This window comes from Dromiciops gliroides, chromosome 4 (genome assembly GCF_019393635.1).
Source record: "Dromiciops gliroides isolate mDroGli1 chromosome 4, mDroGli1.pri, whole genome shotgun sequence".
In the NCBI taxonomy this organism is placed as follows: Eukaryota; Metazoa; Chordata; class Mammalia; order Microbiotheria; family Microbiotheriidae; genus Dromiciops; species Dromiciops gliroides.
This window is the reverse complement of record NC_057864.1, coordinates 388,348,740-388,367,951: the sequence shown is the minus strand read 5'-3', so window position 1 is coordinate 388,367,951 and position 19,212 is coordinate 388,348,740. Positions and strand designations below refer to the sequence as shown.

At 39.8% G+C, this 19,212-nt stretch overlaps 1 protein-coding gene across 6 annotated transcripts in view; it reads right to left on the bottom strand.

Moving 5' to 3' along the window:
- Positions 1-19,212, bottom strand: part of SASH1 (SAM and SH3 domain containing 1) — a 236,753-nt gene that overhangs the window by 38,607 nt on the left and 178,934 nt on the right. For 3 of the 6 annotated variants that reach the window (XM_044000447.1, XM_044000448.1, XM_044000449.1), the window contains 2 exons: positions 13,757-13,889; positions 5,486-6,321 (listed from right to left, as the gene is read on the bottom strand). In XM_044000447.1, the coding sequence (XP_043856382.1) occupies positions 5,486-6,321; positions 13,757-13,889 (969 nt within the window). Of the gene's footprint in view, positions 1-5,485; positions 6,322-13,756; positions 13,890-14,076; positions 14,362-14,543; positions 14,666-19,212 lie in introns of those variants that run through there. The other 3 variants (XM_044000452.1, XM_044000451.1, XM_044000450.1) reach the window with 3 other exon arrangements.

Genomic DNA, 19,212 nt, shown 5'->3' with positions numbered 1-19,212 from the left:
TTGAACTGCCTCTTAGGGAAAGATACTTCAGTGAGCTGGTTAAGAAAAATGACTTTACATTTCCTAAGCTTGCTTTGTATCACATGTTCTTTTTCTAAGAGAAAAAAAAAAACAACACCTAACTGTTGTTCAGGAAAAAAGGAAGAGAATATCATATTCTTTAGTGTGGGCAAAATGAAAAATCCAAAAACAGATTTGTACTCAATACTTTTCAAGAGCATTTTACTAATAGTTGTGGCCATTTGGAAGAAAACATGTTTGCAGAAATACATAAAGATGCTTCCCAATATGCCTCATTGTAAGTAAATTAAAATTCTAAAGTTTTAAAGTTTATTGAATTGGGCATTAATTTGTTTTGAGAACCTAAAGCCTGCAGGCTATGTTGAGAACACTGTCACACATACTGGCAAATAGTGGAGTGGAGGTCTATCTTTATTAAAAAGTGAAAATAACCTAAGTTGGGGAAATAAGTTCTGGGATCCTTAGTCATGGCTGGTTTCATTGGGCTCTGAGGAATGTGACAAATTCTTGTGGCCTTGGGGAGAATGAGATGTGGCAGAACGGAGGTGCCAGAATGACAAAAGAGCTGTAGTGATTGGTATTTTACAGACCAAATGTGAGATTTTGTCAAAGATAATTTTACTTTTATGCCTTAGGCTGATATATTTCTATAAGCACTCTCAGGACTAATAATGCAATGTCATAGACTCTGCCACCACTCCCACCACTCTCCCCTTGCCTACATATATGTATATGTATATGTATATGTATATGTATATGTATATGTATATGTATATGTATATGTATATGTATATGTATATGTATATGTATATGTATATGTATATGTATATGTATTACTCAGCCAATATAGAGATTCATACCCATCCCCATTTCCCCAATTTCTTAATGAGTGGTTGGAGAAATAGAATCAACTTTAGAGCTAACTTGGCTGGGATGCATCAATGTTATAAAATGATTGAGGGATACAATGTTTGCAAAAAAACATTCACTAAGTCACTTAATTAGGCAAACAATTGTATGATTGGACTCAACAAGGCTAATCTTTAATATGAATTCTCCTTCTCCTTATGTTGTCAAAAAGACTTTCTTGATGATAGAAAAGACATTTTCTTGAGCTCTGGTGGTCCTTCCCTTGCCTTTACTGCTTCCTAGACACAGGATGCCTTACAGATGCCTCATTAGTTTATGGTTTTGCAACATCCTGCTTTAAGCCAGAGTAAGCTACTGCAGACACCAAGACCCAGCATGTCATTTCTAATGCAAATGAAATAATTTCCAAAGAATCTGGGAGTAAAACGATGACTGCAATAAATTAAAGGCTTATTTAAATTTTTATGGGCCTGGTTAGTGTATGAGTTATAATATTCCTTTTTTCTTTTGGCATCTTCCAAAGACTACCAAAGCAGGCACTGCTATTGTCCAAATATATATTCAGGTAGATAATAGATAATAAAAGGATTTTAGGTCACACTTTCAAACCACAAGTTAGAGGATGGGAGTGATTCTCAACTATGAAATATAACATTATTTCTCTTATTCTTAACCCCTGATGAGCTAAGAAGCCTGGAATAAGCTTTTTCTTTACAGAAATACATCAACCTACAGTGTAAAAGCAAAATTTTTTAGATGTAATCTCATATTTGGTCTGTAAAATACCAAATTTATTTAAAGCAGTACTTGCTGAATAGAGAAAATATGTAACTGGTAAATCTTTTCTTTTAAAAAAATGTAAAATCTGACAGAATCATACTTGGACATTATGAATAAATGACTCATAGTTGACAATTTCTAAATCTCTTTATAATTCTTAAATCTCTCATGTAAATCTCTTTATAATTCTGAAAATGTTTAAACCCCTGAGTGAGGAGGGCTTTTCCATGGAATGGTCATGCAATTGAAATGTTTTATTATTATATGCAAAAAAACAACCACCAAGAGAGAAAAAAGCAAAACCAAAAAAACTTGACAAGATTTTCAAATTTCATGCATGCTTGTACCATCAAAACCAAAATTAAATGGCTAAATTAAAGGCAAGACAGGTGACCACTTCCACTGAAAACAAAGGCATTGTCATTGCCCTGAGGTTGCAATAAGCAAATTTGGCATTTGGAAAAGATACAAAATTCAAGGTTGAAAAATCATAGAAAGCTGCAGGACTTTGGGGCAAGAAAGGAGAAGTATATGAAATGGTGAATGTCATGAACTCCTTAAAAGAAGATGCAAAGAATATGAACTTGTGCCTTCTATTCAGAAAAAAAAAAAAGAGGGGCCCACTTGCATTTCTTTGAGCAACATAGAGTTGTCCCTTAGTCTGTGGGAAGAGGGGAGGGTAGAAACACAAAATGTCATTCTCCCTTACTCCCATTACTAATTTATCAGTGAACATATCCAGAACCATCCAACACAACCCCTACGGAATGGTAGATAAGCTGCAACTAGCTAGCCTCATACTGGTATTGTTGGCATATAAAGTAAAAAAAAAAAAATTCATACCAACTTTATGAAACATCCTGCCATTGAAAAGATACTTTCATAGATAATCACAAATCTAGTAATGGAAAGAATCTTTGAGACCATCTACTCCAACCCTCTCATTTTACAGATGAAACTGAGGCCCCAAGGAGTTAAGTGATCTACCTAAGGCCAGTAAGCAACAACAACAAGAGGATTTGAACCTAGATCCTCGAACTCCAGAGCCAGTGCTCTTTCCACTGTAAGCTACTTTCCAGGATGTCCATTTCAATGTCAGGGAAAACTCCATTAATGAACTGATAGTAATGACCAGGGAGAGTTTTCTTGAGGCATAACACCATTTATCATGACAATATAACAGAACAAAGCCACTATGGCTCCAAACTATTCATTCTGGGTGTTTGTTTTCATCATTAAGTGATCAAATTTTATTCTGTAGGGTGATTACCTGGTTAATGGAGAAGAACCGGATTATATGTAGATGATTTTTTTCACTTAAGGTTAATGGAAAATCTACAAAGAGTGGTGGTATATGGAGAAGAAATAAAATTAATCTACTTGTGACTGTCTAGCTACCTATCTATATTTTCCTTCCCTTGTTAGAATGTGAGCTCTTTGAGACTAGGGAGAATCTTCGTTTTCTATTAGTACTCCCAGCATTTTAGCATAGTGCTTTGTCCTTCATTCGTTCAGCAAACATTTCTTTTAAAAGCACTTTACTATGTGCCAGGAACCGTGTAAAGTAAGCTATGGAGTACAAAGGAAGGCATAAGACAGTCTCTGCTCTCTTGAGGATCTCACAGTCTAACAGGAGAGGCAGCATACTAACAAACTATATCCAGGAGAGATTGGAAATGATCAGTAAAGGGAAAGCACTTTATAAATAAAGGGAAAGGAGGCAGCTAGGTGGTACAGTGGATAGAGCACCAGCCCTGGAATTCAGGGGGACCTGAGTTCAAATTCAGCCTCAGACACTTAATTACTAGCTGTGTGACCCTAGGCAAGTCACTTAACCCCAATTGCCTCACCAAAAAAAACCCCAAAACAAAAAAACAAAAAATAAATAAAGGGAAAGGATTTTAGCTGGGATTGGAAGGAATTTATATAGCACTGGGCAACTCATGGCATTGTTGTTGTTTGTTGTTTTTCATTTTTGAAGAGGACCATGACATCAGGAGGTGATGTCATGACTTTCAGTGAATTGGATTTAAGCGAGGGAGGGCTGTACAAAGTCACCAACCTCACTCTCTCCTCTAGAGCCATCTGGATCCAATGGCAAGATATACATCAGGATGATTGGAGATGGCCCCAGATGTTTTTTCAAGGCAACTGGGGTTAAGTGACTTGCCCACGGTTACATAGCTAGTACATGTCTGAGGTGAAATTTGAACTCCGATCCTCCCAACCTCAGGGCCAGTGCTCTATCCACTGTACCACCTAGCTGCCCCATCTCATGGCATAAGAGACTACCTTATAACCTAGGTACATGAGTAAATGAACATTGTAGAAAAGAGTCACAGAATCTTTGAACTTTTAAGGGATTTTAGAGATCTAAATTCCCAATTTTAAAGAAGAGGACTGTATGAGGAAACTGAAGTCCAGAGTTACAAGTCAATTGTCATAGGAGAGCCAAGACGGGAATGCTAAAAATAAATGTTAAAGTCTCTTAACATAATCAGAGGTAGGTTGGCATAGTAAACAGAGAGCCAGTCTTTGAGTCACACAACCTGGATCAACTTTGACACATACCGGCTATGTGATCCTGGTCAAGTCGCTTGGCTTCTCAGTGGTCCCAAACTGTAGGACTCTAAGGTCTCTAAGATGATTGGTAGAAATTTTTTTCTCTATATGAATGAAGTTACATATGCACATAAACTTAATCATATAGTTCCCTGAAATAAGCTGATGTGGTAGGAAGGGCGTGGAATTTGGAGGCAGGTGAACTGGGTTAGAACTCTGGGTTCTTTCCTTTGCTACCTTGTGCAGATCACATCTCAGTATTTTAAAGGGTTTGGCCTAAATGATATGTACAGAGATGCTGGAGAACACTAAGTGCCATGATACACAATCTAGTGCCTTCAAATTAATCTTTTCCCCACCCTCAGCAGATCTCAAAGCCTCTATGAGGGCAGAGATGTCTATCTTTATTTTTTCTTTTATGAGAAAACATTCAGCCTTTGAGAGATCTAGGTAGACTAAAGCAGGGCCCAGCAGTTTCTTTTGCTTTTATAGTCAAGATTTTTTCCTTTTGCCCTAAAATATCCGTACTTTACAATGTTCTTTTTAAGTGAAAGCTTTCATAGTATTCATTTCCTCTGATTTACTAAAGACCCAAGTATTTATTTTTAAAAATATTTAAAAATTGGGGCAGCTAGGTGGTGCAGTGGATAAAGCACCAGCCCTGGATTCAGGAAGACCTGAGTTCAAATCTGACCTCAGACACTTGACATTTACTGGTTGTGTAACCCTGGGCAAGTCACTTAACTCTCATTGCCCTGCCCCCCCCCCCGAATTTATATATATGTATGTATGTATGTATGTATGTATATATGTGTGTGTGTGTATAAAAATTTTAAAATCTTTTTTTTTTGGTGATATACCTTATTTAGAGAATAGTTCTATAAGAAGATCTAATGACATCAAGTTTTCAAAACAAAAACAGCTACCCAGAAAGAATCAGGAGATCCGGATGGCAAAGGACTACCACAGTGACCATAATTCCCTCCCTGGATCTCTCTATGTTTAGCTTTGATTTAAAACCTGACAACCTCAGGTGTCCAGGAGACAAAATAAAAACTTAAAAAGGGGGCACTATTCCTAAATGAAAAGGAGGGTGGCTGTTCTGAGGGGATGGTAGAAAGGACGTAGACATGAAGGGTGAAAGAGAGAAGAAAAGAAGGAAGAGAAACTGGGCAGATGAGATTCCATGGTACTTCACTGCAACCTCACAGGCATTACAAGGCCATCTGAACGACCAGCTCCTTTGACTCACAGACTTCTGGTGGATTCTCAAGAGAACCCGTTTTGTACAGCGGTCCACCGTGGCGGCCCACTTCCTGTGAGCCTCTTCCTCCTCCTCGAGCAAACACCGCCTCAGGTCCTGCTTGTCGGCTTTACTTAGGGTCCTGTCTGTGACAGGCCGCACCAGCTGGGTCAGGTTGAGGTGGCTATACAGGCTCCGCTCCACCACATAGGTGATATTGAACTCGCTGACTGAGGTGCGCCCTCGCAGCCTTCTACTGGGGAAGCCGCAGCTGCCTCCCCCTTTGGCTTTCTGCCGGAGCAGCTGCAGGTCGCAAGTGGTAGCACTTAGGCCCTTTCTAGAGGGCCGCTGGCAGAGAAAAGCTCGGGAACAGGAATAATTAGTATCCATTTTCTTCAACCGGATTTGCTTCCTGACACTCTGGACCTCCTCTAGGGACACCAGAAGGTGATGCTTATGTCGACTGCTGTCGTAAAAGCAAACGCTTTCAGTACTTACCCCGTGACTTAAGGAGCTGAGACCTTTCTTCATCTCCCCATCGGTGAGGGAGCGGCAGACCTTCTGGGTCTTCTCTTCCTCTGGATAGGAGAAGAATGTCCCCATCTTTTTAGGAGGCTTTATCAGGCCACGGCCATCTCCTTTGCTAAAGGTTTTAACCAGTTTGCGGCCAGCACCCCAGGTGTCCAGGCTGCTGGATGAAGGAGAGGTGGTAAAGGAGTCGGAGTCATCCTCTGGGGGCTTCTCAATGGAGCCATCAAAGTAGAATGGCTTCTTGTGAACTCCAGAGTAGAGAGCTGATCTTTCGTCCAGAATTGGGGAGCTGGCAATCGGATGGTCCTCCACACCTGGATGGGGAACAAAATAGCATGCATGATCGATATGCTTCTTACAAATACACCATCTGCATTCATTACCACTTTGGTTATTTTCATGTTGTATCTGCTATTAGAGCTTCTTGAGGGCAAAGGCTATTTTTGTCTTTCTTTGTACCTGGTATACAGTAAGTACTTAATAATTGCTTTTTGATCAACTGACAACTGGCTCTTCTGCAAACTGTACTGTGCAAAACTCTCTTTTACTCCAACCCCTGGCTCTTCTTTTTACTCTATATGCCCAACATACATTGAAAGTAAAAAAGAAAAAGAAAAAGAAAAAAGAAGAGAAAGAAAAAAAAAGAAAAGAAAGAAAGAGAGAAAGAAAGAAAGAATGAATATTACCTTACCATGTAATTGAATGAATGGATTTATACAAAACTTGGTTTGGACATAGAGGTTTGGTCCTATTTTAAATCTGGTCCTTTCTATAGAACTAAAAATAAGTAATAGCTCAATTAAAAATTGCCATTTCCAAATTACAAGGCTAGCTGTTATCAACTTATTGCTTAGCATTTAAAGGTAGTTTTCCTCCCTCGCTTAGTCTTCAGAAGGCAGCATTTAGAATCAATCCTTTTCCTACACCATCCTTTGCCCCATTCTATATTCATTCCAACTGGCTACTGTGGGGTGGTTGATGAATGCCAGGTGGCTGGCACTGAATTTTTATTAGTGTGCTTGAGGTCTGAGCAGCTAAATCCCTGACTGGGGGGGGGGGGTTGGTGGGGAGTGCCATAAAGGGTTGTGTTTTGTGAATGCAATTAATACATAGTCTCTAGTTGACAGGCCAAACACACAGTACCCAGTATCCCCAATGAGCTCAGCCAAATGTTGCCATAAATACCAGTGAAGTCACTGAGTCAGGAGAGCATTTGGGGCACTGACGTGCAAGCAGACGCATCCAGCATTCTATTTGATTTCAAGGATTCCAACTCGTGTCCCTGCCCTAAGTGTTCAGCATTGCCAGGTATCTAGTTAAGTTTCGCAGAATCCAGTGGAAAGGTCTGGACTTGCTGGCAGGGGGGATGGGGCTGTGGGTTCACTTGAGTCCTTTTCTGTGTGTCTTATATGAACAGATGTAAGAAAAGAAGTAGGTCAAATTGTGGGTGTACCAAGCCTGGCTGTGTCCCTCTAATTACGCGAAGGAAATTTTCTAACACCACAGCTTTCCACCAGCTGAATTTTTAAAGAGGAAAAAAGCAAAAAGCTTCTTGGAACAGAGGAACGGCACTAAATATAACAGCTGGGCTAAGGGCATTGGTGAGAAACTAGACGTGGGAGTTAAAAGGGAGAAGCTTTCACTGGAGATGAGTGACCAAGATCATAACAAAGCCGTTAATTGTTAAAAAGCCTTTTTATATGCTAAGATTTTAGCCTCAGAATATAGGATGAGAAAATGTCACCCAGGAATACGACCAAAGAGCTGTCTTATAATGAGTTAAAGAAAAGGAGATTAACAAGTGCTCGTATGCCTGAAGTCACAAGTTCTTTCTGACCTAGAGTCCAGCTCCATTTGCTATAATGAACATTCAGGCAGATGGGATTGATTTTTGGCAACTTTGGTTTTCTGCAACCCTTGGGATCCCTTTAACCAAAGGAGTACAAGCCTCAATTTGGTAGCTTCTTGGTGTAATGGGATCCCTCTTCCGAGGACTATTATCTAAACGATTCCATGGAGATGGATCTTAGTGCAGCTTCCTGGCACAAAGTGAATGCCAAAATACAGTTTAAGGTTAGACTTCTGAATCTTCCAAACCAGGAAGGATAACAGACACTTTACAGTCACTCTCCTGGTTACCTGGATGCTGAAACAGAGCATCGCTGAACTTCAGGGCCCCAGCCTTATGTTATGAAAGGTATATTTCCGTGCTATTTTTCAGCATTCTCGTTTAAGCCAAACTAGCCAACCTGCTGCTCCCTGGCAGGAGACAATGTTTGCCTCTATGCTCTTGCACAGACTCTCCCCACTGCCAGTCTCTCAGTATCCTTCTAAGAGTCTGTTTCAACACCATATCCAACACAAGGCCTATCCTGATCCTCCTGATGCCTGGTCCTCCCCTAAAAAGTTTGTATGTACTCTGTGTATGCAATATAAATGTGTCTGTGTATACGTATACATGTGATATACGGTATACCACATATATATCATACATCACATATATGATATGTTTATATATATATATATATATATATATATATAATGTGATATAATCGATCATATATTATAATAGTCATACATTTTTATCCCCCTGCCCTTCAGAAAATCAGGGAAGGGACTGCTTTATTTTTGTCTTTGAATACGTGTACTTAGTGCAATGCCTGATCCATAGTAGATACTACCCTCCAGACTCTGACTGGATTTTTGGAGATCAACCCTACCCATAAGAAGTTAATACCTTCAGCTCTCAAGATGAGCTATCCTGCATGATGAGTGTGAAAGAGTTTCAAAAACTCATTATATTGGGGCAGCTAGGTGGCTCAGTGGATAAAGCACCAGCCCTGGAGTCAGGAGTACCTGAGTTCAAATCCGGCTTCAGACACTTGACACTTACTAGCTGTGTGACCCTGGGCAAGTCACTTAACCCCAATTGCCTCACTAAAAAAAAACGAAAAACAGAAAAACACCCTCATTATATTTTGGTGGCCCTAAACCATGCTTTACCTCCCATACGGTCATCCAGAAAAACCCCAAAGTCTACCAAGTGCAAGCATTTTATTAACTGCTTGGACATACAAATATCCTTTTATTTGCTCCACCCTATATGGCCCCCACCAATTTCTATCTCTTGGTCTTGCACTAGGAGCACTAATCACACTTACCATTGTTATTGGAAATGATGTGACAAGCAAATACGTTCAATCCCTGTGACTCCCCTAGCCAAAATTTCTTTCCCTGGACCATGATTTCCTATGTGTTGTATCCCTTAACTCCATTTCCAAGTCTCTGGATTGCTCCATCATTCACCAGTTGCCTTCTTACCCTGGAAGTTCCCTCTACTTCTACAGTTCCTGCCTTCCACTGGTGAGTTCCTCCCAGAAGCTCTCTTTGAGGAATTTCCCAGACCAGTCATCCTTTACTCTTCTCCTTACTCTTCCCCTGATTCTCAGGACTCCATCACTATTCCTTCTCCCAATTTCCCCTACCCTTGCTTTTTAGCTCCTTTTTATAAGTTGTCTTCTCCCATTAGAATGTAAGTTCTTTGGGGCAGCTTGGTGGCATAGTGGATAAAGCACCGTCCCTGGATTCAGGAGGACCTGAGTTCAAATTCAGCCTCAGACACTTGACACTTACTAGCTGTGTGACCCTGGTCAAGTCACTTAACCCTCATTGCCTTGCCCCCCCCCCCAAAAGATTAGAATATAAGTTCTTGGAGAGATGGGGCTGTTCTTCTTTTGCCTATATTTGTATCCTCAGGACTTAGCATAGTGGCTGGCACATAAACTCTTCTTGACTTAACTAGAAATGCAAACTCTTCTGAGGACAGAGATGGTCTCCCTTTTGTGTTTATATACCTGTGTACCTGACATATAGTAGGCACTTAATGTTGGTTCATTGATTCCTTCAGTAAATGAACATTGAAAGAATGAAGATTTTAGTGCTCATGGATGCAGCCAGAATTCTTTTTAGAGAGATGAAGTCACCAGCCCAAGGATTTTAGCCAGCTGTGAAGAAACACTGCTGGAACCTTAGGGACAGAAATAAGATAAAAGAGGTGCCATTTATAGAAAGGTGAATGGTTTGGGACTTAACTTTGTCTAAAACGGTCCAAGGGACATGGAGCAGCCAGACCTGTGGAAGATGTCTCCTAAATATCTATGCTACTCTTCAGAGGTCCCAAGACCAAAATCAAGGCTTCTCTAAACTATAGAATTGCCTCAGCCCATGCAGTTTTGTAATTTGGTTCTGAAATCAGGTGGCAGGCATATGTATATGTCATACATGACTTCTATTTCCAGAAATTCCTAATCTGGTAAGTCAATCCAACTGAAAACTGGCAACTGTAACCAAATACAGCCATGATGGCTGGCTTGACATAAAGGTTCTGTGTCCCTAAATGCCTGAAATTTTACTATCAGACACTTGGGCATCTTTGGTATTACCTGTCCTAGCCTCGGTATTTGAAAATGCAAATATACTTTAAAAGAGATAGCATATTAATTAGTTACAATCATTAACACCAATGAATGAAAACAATGAAAACTAATTTGTCAGATTACCTTCTTACAAGAATAGATGGCCCACCGGTACAGCCAGAACCAGATTAAAACGTAGTTCCTATCTGATTTTAATGGATGGATATATTAATTATTTTTAAAAAATTAATGTTTTAAAAAAAGACTATAAGAGTTCAAGCTACTTGGAAAATTGGAGTTCCAAGGTGAAGAGAGAGAAGAGTGGGTTTTGAAACATGGGGCACTGAGCTAGAGAGGCAAGTTTACTAATAATAACAATAGCCACGATGATAATAGCAGCTGACATTTTTATTGTGCTTTACTGTTTTCTGCTGTGGCCACGATGATCAGGATACTCGGTAACTGGAAGCAAAGGTGACAGCAGAAAAGCATCAAAACAACAAAAATAAAAGGGTACCAATTTCATATCACCTGTGACCCAGAAACTTCTGGGGACCAACTATAACTGTCACCTCCAGAGTCCTAGAAATCAGAAATAATTCAAAACACTAAGAACCCTACATCCCTTACTTTTTTTGTTTGTTTGTTTGGCAGGGCAATGGGGGTTAAGTAACTTGCCCAAGGTCACACAGCTATTAAGTGTCAAGTGTCTGAGGCCGAATTTGAACTCAGGTTCTCCTGAATCCAGGGCCAGTGCTTTATCCACTGTGTCACCTAGCTGCCCCCCAAACCTTACTTTTGCCCCTGATTTCCACACTGAACAAGATTACATTCAGCAACACTTCAAGGATCTGTGAATTTTTGGATGTGGCATCTCTCTCTCCACCAACCCCAATCACAACCTGTCCTTGATTTAGTAGAGAAAGCTCAGAGATCTGTCTCCGATAGCTCTAAAGCTCAGGCAGGTTAAGTGATTTGTCTGTAGTCTCATAGTTAGTGAATGACAAAGGCAAAATTTGATTCCAACTCTTCCTGACTCTTGCATGGCATATCTATCACCACCTACTGGTACAGTGATGAATTGGGAGCCACAAGATCTCTGCTCAACCACTTTTTACCTGGAGGACACTCAGCAAGTGACTTAACCCCTCAGAGGCTTGGTTTCCTTCATCTATAAAATGAGAGGGTTGGTGTACCCAACTTCTAAAGTCCCCACCATTTTTAAGTCTATGAAGCCATGATCTTAAATCAAAGTTCCTGATTTAAGCTGATTCTGAACCATATACATATAATAAATCACATGGATGTTCATCTTGCTATACTCAATATAAGCATTAGGATTCCTTATAGTTTTGGTAAATCCATGCATTAAAATTTAGAATTCTTGTTAAGTTACCAGGAACCTCTATAATACAAGGGTAGAATTCAAGACTTTCTGTTAGAGACATTCTCATGGTTCCTTTGCTTACTCTGTCCCTTTCTCTTCCTTGGCTACACGTGGCTCTTGGCCCAGGCTGACATTCCCCTGTAACACTACTATTGCAACAAGGCTCTTTGGAAGCATACGCGGGGTCTCCCCTCATCAATGTAATAGAACAAAGAACCAGACTCCAATGACCCCATGGCCCCACATCACAATATGGTTGAAAAGACAGTTTGGGTTCACATTAACAATAGCTATTGCATATAAAGATATCGAGAGTAATTTTCAGGCCAATGAGGAACAGGGGAAGGTCATTTGCCTTTAAAATGAAACTCTGTCTCTTCAAGTATATATAATTTTTTTTCTCTTTTCTTTATTTTGCCTTTAAGAAACATTCTATATACTCCAGTTAATTTATGCACAACAGTATATTCAAAACAAACAACAACAAAAAAGTTGGTTACATAAAAGCAGACAGGCTTCGAAATGTTCCCTGCACCATAATATATTTTCACCTGCCTATCAGAATAATATCTGCCACAGTGCAGGTAGATAGGAATATAGTGAAAAGACATAACTGACACTTAGGCCTGCCCCTGTAGTTAAAATCTACACTGGGTCTGAAGCAATAGGAATTGAAATAAAAATTTAAACAAAATCAATTTTTAAAAATAGCTCTATGCTTTTGAACCTGTCCATAAAAACAAATCTTTGTCTCTTTCTCAGTCTCTGTCTTTCCCCCTGTACTTTCTCTCACATCCCTCCTGTCTTTCTGCTTCTCCCTTCTTTCCCTTTCAAGATGTCTCTGGGGAATTTGAACCAAAACAATCAACAGGAAGCCCTCATCCTATCCACAAAGTGGAAATTTCTTTTTCTTCCTTACTTGAGCTTCAGTTGTGCAATGAAAAGCCTCACAAAGACAAGGAAAACAATTGATTAGCCCCAAGTTTTCATCCTCACTGGACAAAAACTTAAGTACCACATTTTACCAAGTGAGGCACTCAAACTAAATGATCTGAGCAATCAGTCTCCTTATTTACAGTACCTGCTCCACATGAGAAACCGTATTCTTATATGACATTATTTTTAAAAAGACTCTCACAAGGTCAAAAGTCCTATAAATGCATACCATCAACAAAATCATAAAGTCAGTTCTGAAGCTGCAAACTATACTTGCTACAATGACAGAAGCTGACCTCTCCCTAGCTACTATTTTTTTTTAGCCTAATAACTTTGTGGGACAACAGAATCCCTTTAAGGGCCCATTAGAATTTGATGTTCTTAAAAGAACCACTTAACATAAGCCTGAATGTGTTTACTGGGCTTTCGAAAGAGAGAGAGAGAGAGAGAGAGAGAGAAGAAGGAAGAAAGAAAGAAAAAGAAAACAAAACCCACAAATCACATGGGAAATCTGAAGGGGCACTAAAGATACTCCAATTATGTTGCCAGCTAAAATTATTGCTCAAGATATGTCTGTCAAACTAAGATCTGAGTTCACTGGGCAGGAGTCATGGCCCATTCTTTTTTCTTTATGGTCTATCTTACTCAGTTTTGACACTCAGTACATTATGTAACAGCAATAGTAAGAAAGTATGAAGCAGATGGAAAAAAAAAATGACAGCAGTGCCAAACTTGATGATAGCTCTTAAAAATGGGGACTATAAACGCATCAGTGTATAGTGACCATGCCCCCTTTTGTCACTATCAAACTATATGGGGACGCTAAAATTACATGATCATATAGGATACTTTACTGGACTATTTTTAGAACACTGTCTTAGTAACTTACAGACATACTTCTTTCCACCAACCCTTTCCCAGAACTCAAAGTATGATTCCAACTTAAAAACAGCCCTTTAAATTGAAAATCTGATTTACTTTGGAATAACTAGGGTGTAGTTTGCTTTTTACCTTCAGTGCTGGGTTTTTTCATTTCTTCCACCCTAATGAGTTTCTTTCTGACTCTTCGGGTAGAGTTTACCAGCTTGTGTAACCTCTTAAACTTCACCGACTCCTCTGTTTCATCATCCGATTGTTCTCTTGACTGGCAAAGAAACAAAAGAAAAGTTAATCAAATAATTGCTTCATGGCTTACTCCCAGTTTAACCCCACCTCACCACCCATCTGAATTTAGGCAATTCTATGATGGAATCTGTGGTACCAAGTAAAAGGTTCATTTAAAAAAAAAAACCACCCCAGAATATAGACTGGCTGCACAAAGCTGCACCTACCATCTTAACGACTAATTCAGTGTAAAATCAGGTCCTATGCCCCCAAATATACATTCTTGACCTTGGATTGAGTTTCATGTATTTGATCTCAACTACTTTCATGTCCGCTTTTAGTGTAACTCAGGCAGGACTCTCCTCTCCAGGGCTCTTCTTGTAATTCCAGTTATGCTGCTGTGGTTTGGGTCAGGCACTCATCTGTCTAGCCCGTCAGAACTAGCTGCTGAACGTGGTCACCAACTACTTCTTCCCCAACCGAAAATCTGTTGACTTTTTCCAATCCTCCCAGAAAATCAAAACCAGCCGGGCAGGAAGGAGGAAGAGATGCGAAAGCCCGCATATCCCATCTGTGAGGAACAACACCCTGCCACATTGCAGCCAGCCCTCGTCCCTCTCCAGCCCCTTTTCTGAAGGCTAGCATGAGGACAGACCCAGCATTCCTCCGACAATGACCAAGGGAAAATTCTGACCTTTTCCAGCTATACAGTACAGTCCATATTCCCCAGCATCCCATTTCGTTTCGCATCGGATCAAGTATGCTCAGTCCCAGCTGTTTTCCCTCAAGTATCAAACATTACAGAGACAAAAAAAATTCACTCTCCAGCAGCAGTGACACAAGCTAAAACAATCCTTTCCTTGTGAACGGGCTGAGGGCTTCATTTTCGAGCCAGCTCCCACATTCAATATGTTATTTCCTCTGTTCTATCTGCTCAGAAAGCTTAGGGAAAAAAAGAAAGGAGTTTCCCTTAAAATGACAGCAAAGCACTGGCCCCGATGCACAAGTGCATTCCAAAGGAGCAAAGGCAGAGCACAGCTGGACCAAGGCACGCAAGCACAGGATACCTCTCTGGCTCAGCCTGGGCTAATCCTGCACATCTTTCCCAAGCTGCCATGCTGATTCCACTTCCTAGCAAGTAACTCTTTCAACTCTCACTTTTCCATTTAATTAGAACAAAAAAGACTTTTCAAAGTACAATCTAACTAGGCACGTGCAAAACTGCACAACAATCTTATAAATGACTAATCATAAGACTAACAACAGAAAAAAGCGGCAGTTTGCAAAGAATGGTATGGGAGAAGAATTGAACATCTGTAAAGGAAAGGTAGTATATTTCATTCTCTCTGACATCCTGCAGGACCAAGAATAAATCCCTTTTGACAATTCATCAATCATCATTTATTGATGGCATTCCAACTATGAACAAACCACTGGTCTGGGAATGAATCTGGGTGTTTGGTGGTTATCTTGGCCTCAACTTCTGTATCAGTGAAATGGGTGAATTTTGGGTTACTAGCAATCTCATGACCGAGATTGAATTAGAATACCCTCACTGTAGCCAATAGGTTCAGCTTCTTTAAAATTTCTAACAGGTACGAACAATGACTAGTTTGGTTTCATGTTTTCCTTTATTCATGCGGGCTGAATTTGCTGATGGGCAATAAAATGGCCACAAATCGGTTAGCTAAGGGAGGATAAATTATTAATCTGATTAAGCAGCCCCTTCAAAATCTCAAGTTGCCTCTATCCGATAAGAGAAGACCTCCTGGCAGATGCCCATATTGAAGCAATTGGGGCAGATAGGTGGTGTTACAGATATAGGGCTGGTCCCAGAGTCAAAAAGATTCATTATACTCCTGAGTTCAAAGCTAGCCTTGGACACTTACCAGCTGTGTGGCTTTGGGCAAGTCCCTTAACTCTGTTTATCTCAGTTTTCCCATCTGTAAAATGAGCTAGAGAAGGAAATGGCAAACTACTGCAGTATCTTTGCCAAGAAAACCCCAAATGGGGTCATGAAGAGTTAGACACAACTGGAAAATGACTGAACAACAATATAACTATCCATGCACTCTATTTAACACAGAACAAAAGTTCTTCTAACATAGGCTCAGAATTATAAGCCCATAACATATAAATATAGAGGCATGGGATAAGCATGTGAACTAGGTTGGTCGCATCTATTCCAAATGAATTGGCAATAGTTTGTTTCAAATCAAGACACAGTCCCTGGTCATTCAAGGCGATTACTGACGTGAGAGTACCTGTGATCTAAGTTTTTGCAGTGTGAAGCAACAAAGGCAAAAAGTGATAGGATGTAGAAAGCTCCAGAAACAATCTTCAGTTCTCGACACAAAAGCATCTGCTAGAATGGCATTCCATCACTGCAAAGCCTCCAGAGAAATCAGATCTAGTTAAAGCATGACGACAGAATGAATGGCGAAGGCTCTTCTGAGGGCCTAGTTTCCTACGCCCAGCTTCATTTTGTAGGAAAATAATATATTCCAGGTACTTGTTAATTGCTTTCACATGCTCCATCTATTTTTGAGAAACTTGAGCTTTTTAGGACTTTGAACCAAAGCTATTTTTACTTTCTTAGAGCAAGAAGGTTCTGGAGGTGTATAGCATACCAAGCCTCAACTCAAGGAAGTCAAGAACTTTCTGTTGGAAACTAGACAAGATAGATCCAGTTGGAAGTGCTCATTATGGAGCAGCTATCCTACTAGCCAAGAGATTAAAAACACTAAATGAAAGCAAAGTCATTGGGGGGGGTGGGGGAGAAGCTTATTTCTGGAAAGGTCTCTCTTGACAGCTTACAAGTCACTTTGGTTCCAAAATAAATCTGAGGGATGCTCTTTACTGGGAGGGTGATGACTTCTTACTTCCTCCTCACTGAAAAAAATTTGGTCTCAGAGAATGAATACTTGATAAAAAACAAAATTTTAAAAGTTGCCTTTGCATAAAGTAGGGAAGAAAGAAAGAAGGGAAGAAAGAAAAGAAAGGAAGGAGGGAAAGGAAAACAGGAAAGAAGAGAAGAAAAGAAAGTGCTCTCCCCAGTGGTTTCAATAGTAAGACAATCCTACAGGCATTTATTAATACCCACTGTGGGCAAGAGTATTCCACTAGCAGCAAAGTGATCACAAAGATAGCTAAGACCAGCTTTCTGTCTAAAACTACAGGTGATCTTTTCCATTGAGGAAATGAACACATACCCCTAAATCCATATTGTTCAGTCATTTTTCAGTCGTGTCCAATTCTTTGTGACCCCATTTGGGGTTTTCTTGGCAAAGATACTGCAGTGATTTGCCATTTTCTTCTCTAGCTCATTTTACAGATGAGAAAACTAATGCAAATAAGGGTTAATTGACTTGCCCAGGGTCATCCAGCTAGTAAGTGTCTGAAGACAGAGTTGAATTCAGGAAGATGAGTCTTCCTGACTCCAAGAGAGGCACTCTCTCCACTGTGCCACTTAACCGTGTCAGTTGCTTCAATATGGGCATTTGCCAGGAGGACTTACACAGATTCTCAAAATATTGCCTATTTCCTACTGTGTCTCCTAATTTCAGAAATATATGACCATAGACAGGGGAAAAAATGTACGTATAGAAAAAAACAACACTGAAAACTTCCTGTGTGAAGCAACTTTTTAGGGAATAAAAGAAAATCTGCAAAGGGTAACGAATGACTTCCTGTCAAAAAAAGTTTCACAAGAGTTGGAAAAGAGCAATGCTTAAATACCTACTATATAACATCTCCCTATGTAGACAGACATGTACATGTAAATTTCAACATCATAAGTGTAACTGTTGGAGGTCAAGGCATATTCTGTAACCGCCTGACAAAATGAAATTGAGGTTACTAAATTACCATGAATTTTACCATTGTTCCATCATTCCTAACCCGTGAAAGTTCAGCTGTATCCTCAACTTCTTGTCTCCTCAAAGAGCAACTTGCCTATGCTAAGTGATGAGAAAAAATGGGTTTACAGCACTGTAAATAGAAACATAACTCCTTTCCAGCTTTGCTGCTGCAGATTTTTCCACCAGAAAGCCCATATGGCTCAACTTTTAATTATTTTGGCTAATGCTATATGTAGTAATTCTGTGGTAAATGCTTAAGTGTTTCATTTCTAGTTTCCATAGCAACATTACATCAGATTGCAGACAGCTGGCTCCACAGTTTTAAACCATAACAAATTGACCAAGCCAATACACAAAACTAGTTGCTTTAAAGAGATAGCACGCCATTCAAGGGGCCAGGGCGTTGAATGAGGAACCTAAGGGGCCGATTTGGCAGGCAGAGGAGGGCGGGGCCTCCTTCCTTCTCAGCTTCATTTGGAACAAGTGCATCCTTGACACATCTGCAATGTTCTAATAGCAAAGACATTGAGCCAGCTTGGAGAACTTTTTATTACACAACCACATAAAGGACTACAGGGAAACAGGAACCAAATTAACAGCATCTGTAAAGGCTGAGGTTGGGAGGACAGAGTAAACTCAAAGTGGTCCCATCCCCCTTACTGCTCAACTCCTCCGGCCTGTTACTGCCGGGTTGGTAACAGTGTCTTCACTCCAAGTGATGTTAAATGATTCCTGCAACCACTATGCCACAGAAAATGCCTTCTCCAAAAACTATGGGCACAGCAGCTCTGCTCATATATATAAAGAATGCTCTATAACAGATGTGGAAATGACCCTGGAAGTAGCAACTCCTGCTCCTCCATGACAGATGGGAACCACAAGGATATCCTTGGCTGAAATGTAACTTCTGAGTTTGCTATCTTTCCTCCAAGGAAAAGAAGCGCCACTTGCAATGTATAGGTTAAATTAACTTAATATCTAGGTCTAAGGAGGAAAAATAAAACCACTATAAAATACTGAAAGCAAGGTTCTTAACTTGGGCTCTGTGAGCTTGTTTATAAAAATATTTTGATAATAAGATAATTGATTCTTTCAATATAATTCATCTCCTCTATAATTCTATGTGTTATATTTTATGCCTCTAAAAATAATTTTCTGAGAAGACATCCAGGGACTTCATTGAATTGCTGGTAGGATCCACAGCACCAAAAAAAAGTTCTGAACTAAAACATACTGGAAATGACTTTTAAACCTGACATTTACTTTCAACAGCAATTAAAAAAAAGTAAATACTATAAATCAGATATACACTTCAAACACTTGGATACATTTTAATATAAGCAATAGATCAACTAGCATTTATTAAGTGCCTCCTATGCATCAGACACTTTGCTAGGGCTAGGGATAAAAAAGACAAAAGTTCTCAGAAACAAAATTAATTTACAGTTTTAATCAAAAGCAATGTCCAAGGGCTAATCTTTCTGTGTCTCCAAGGTTAAGAAG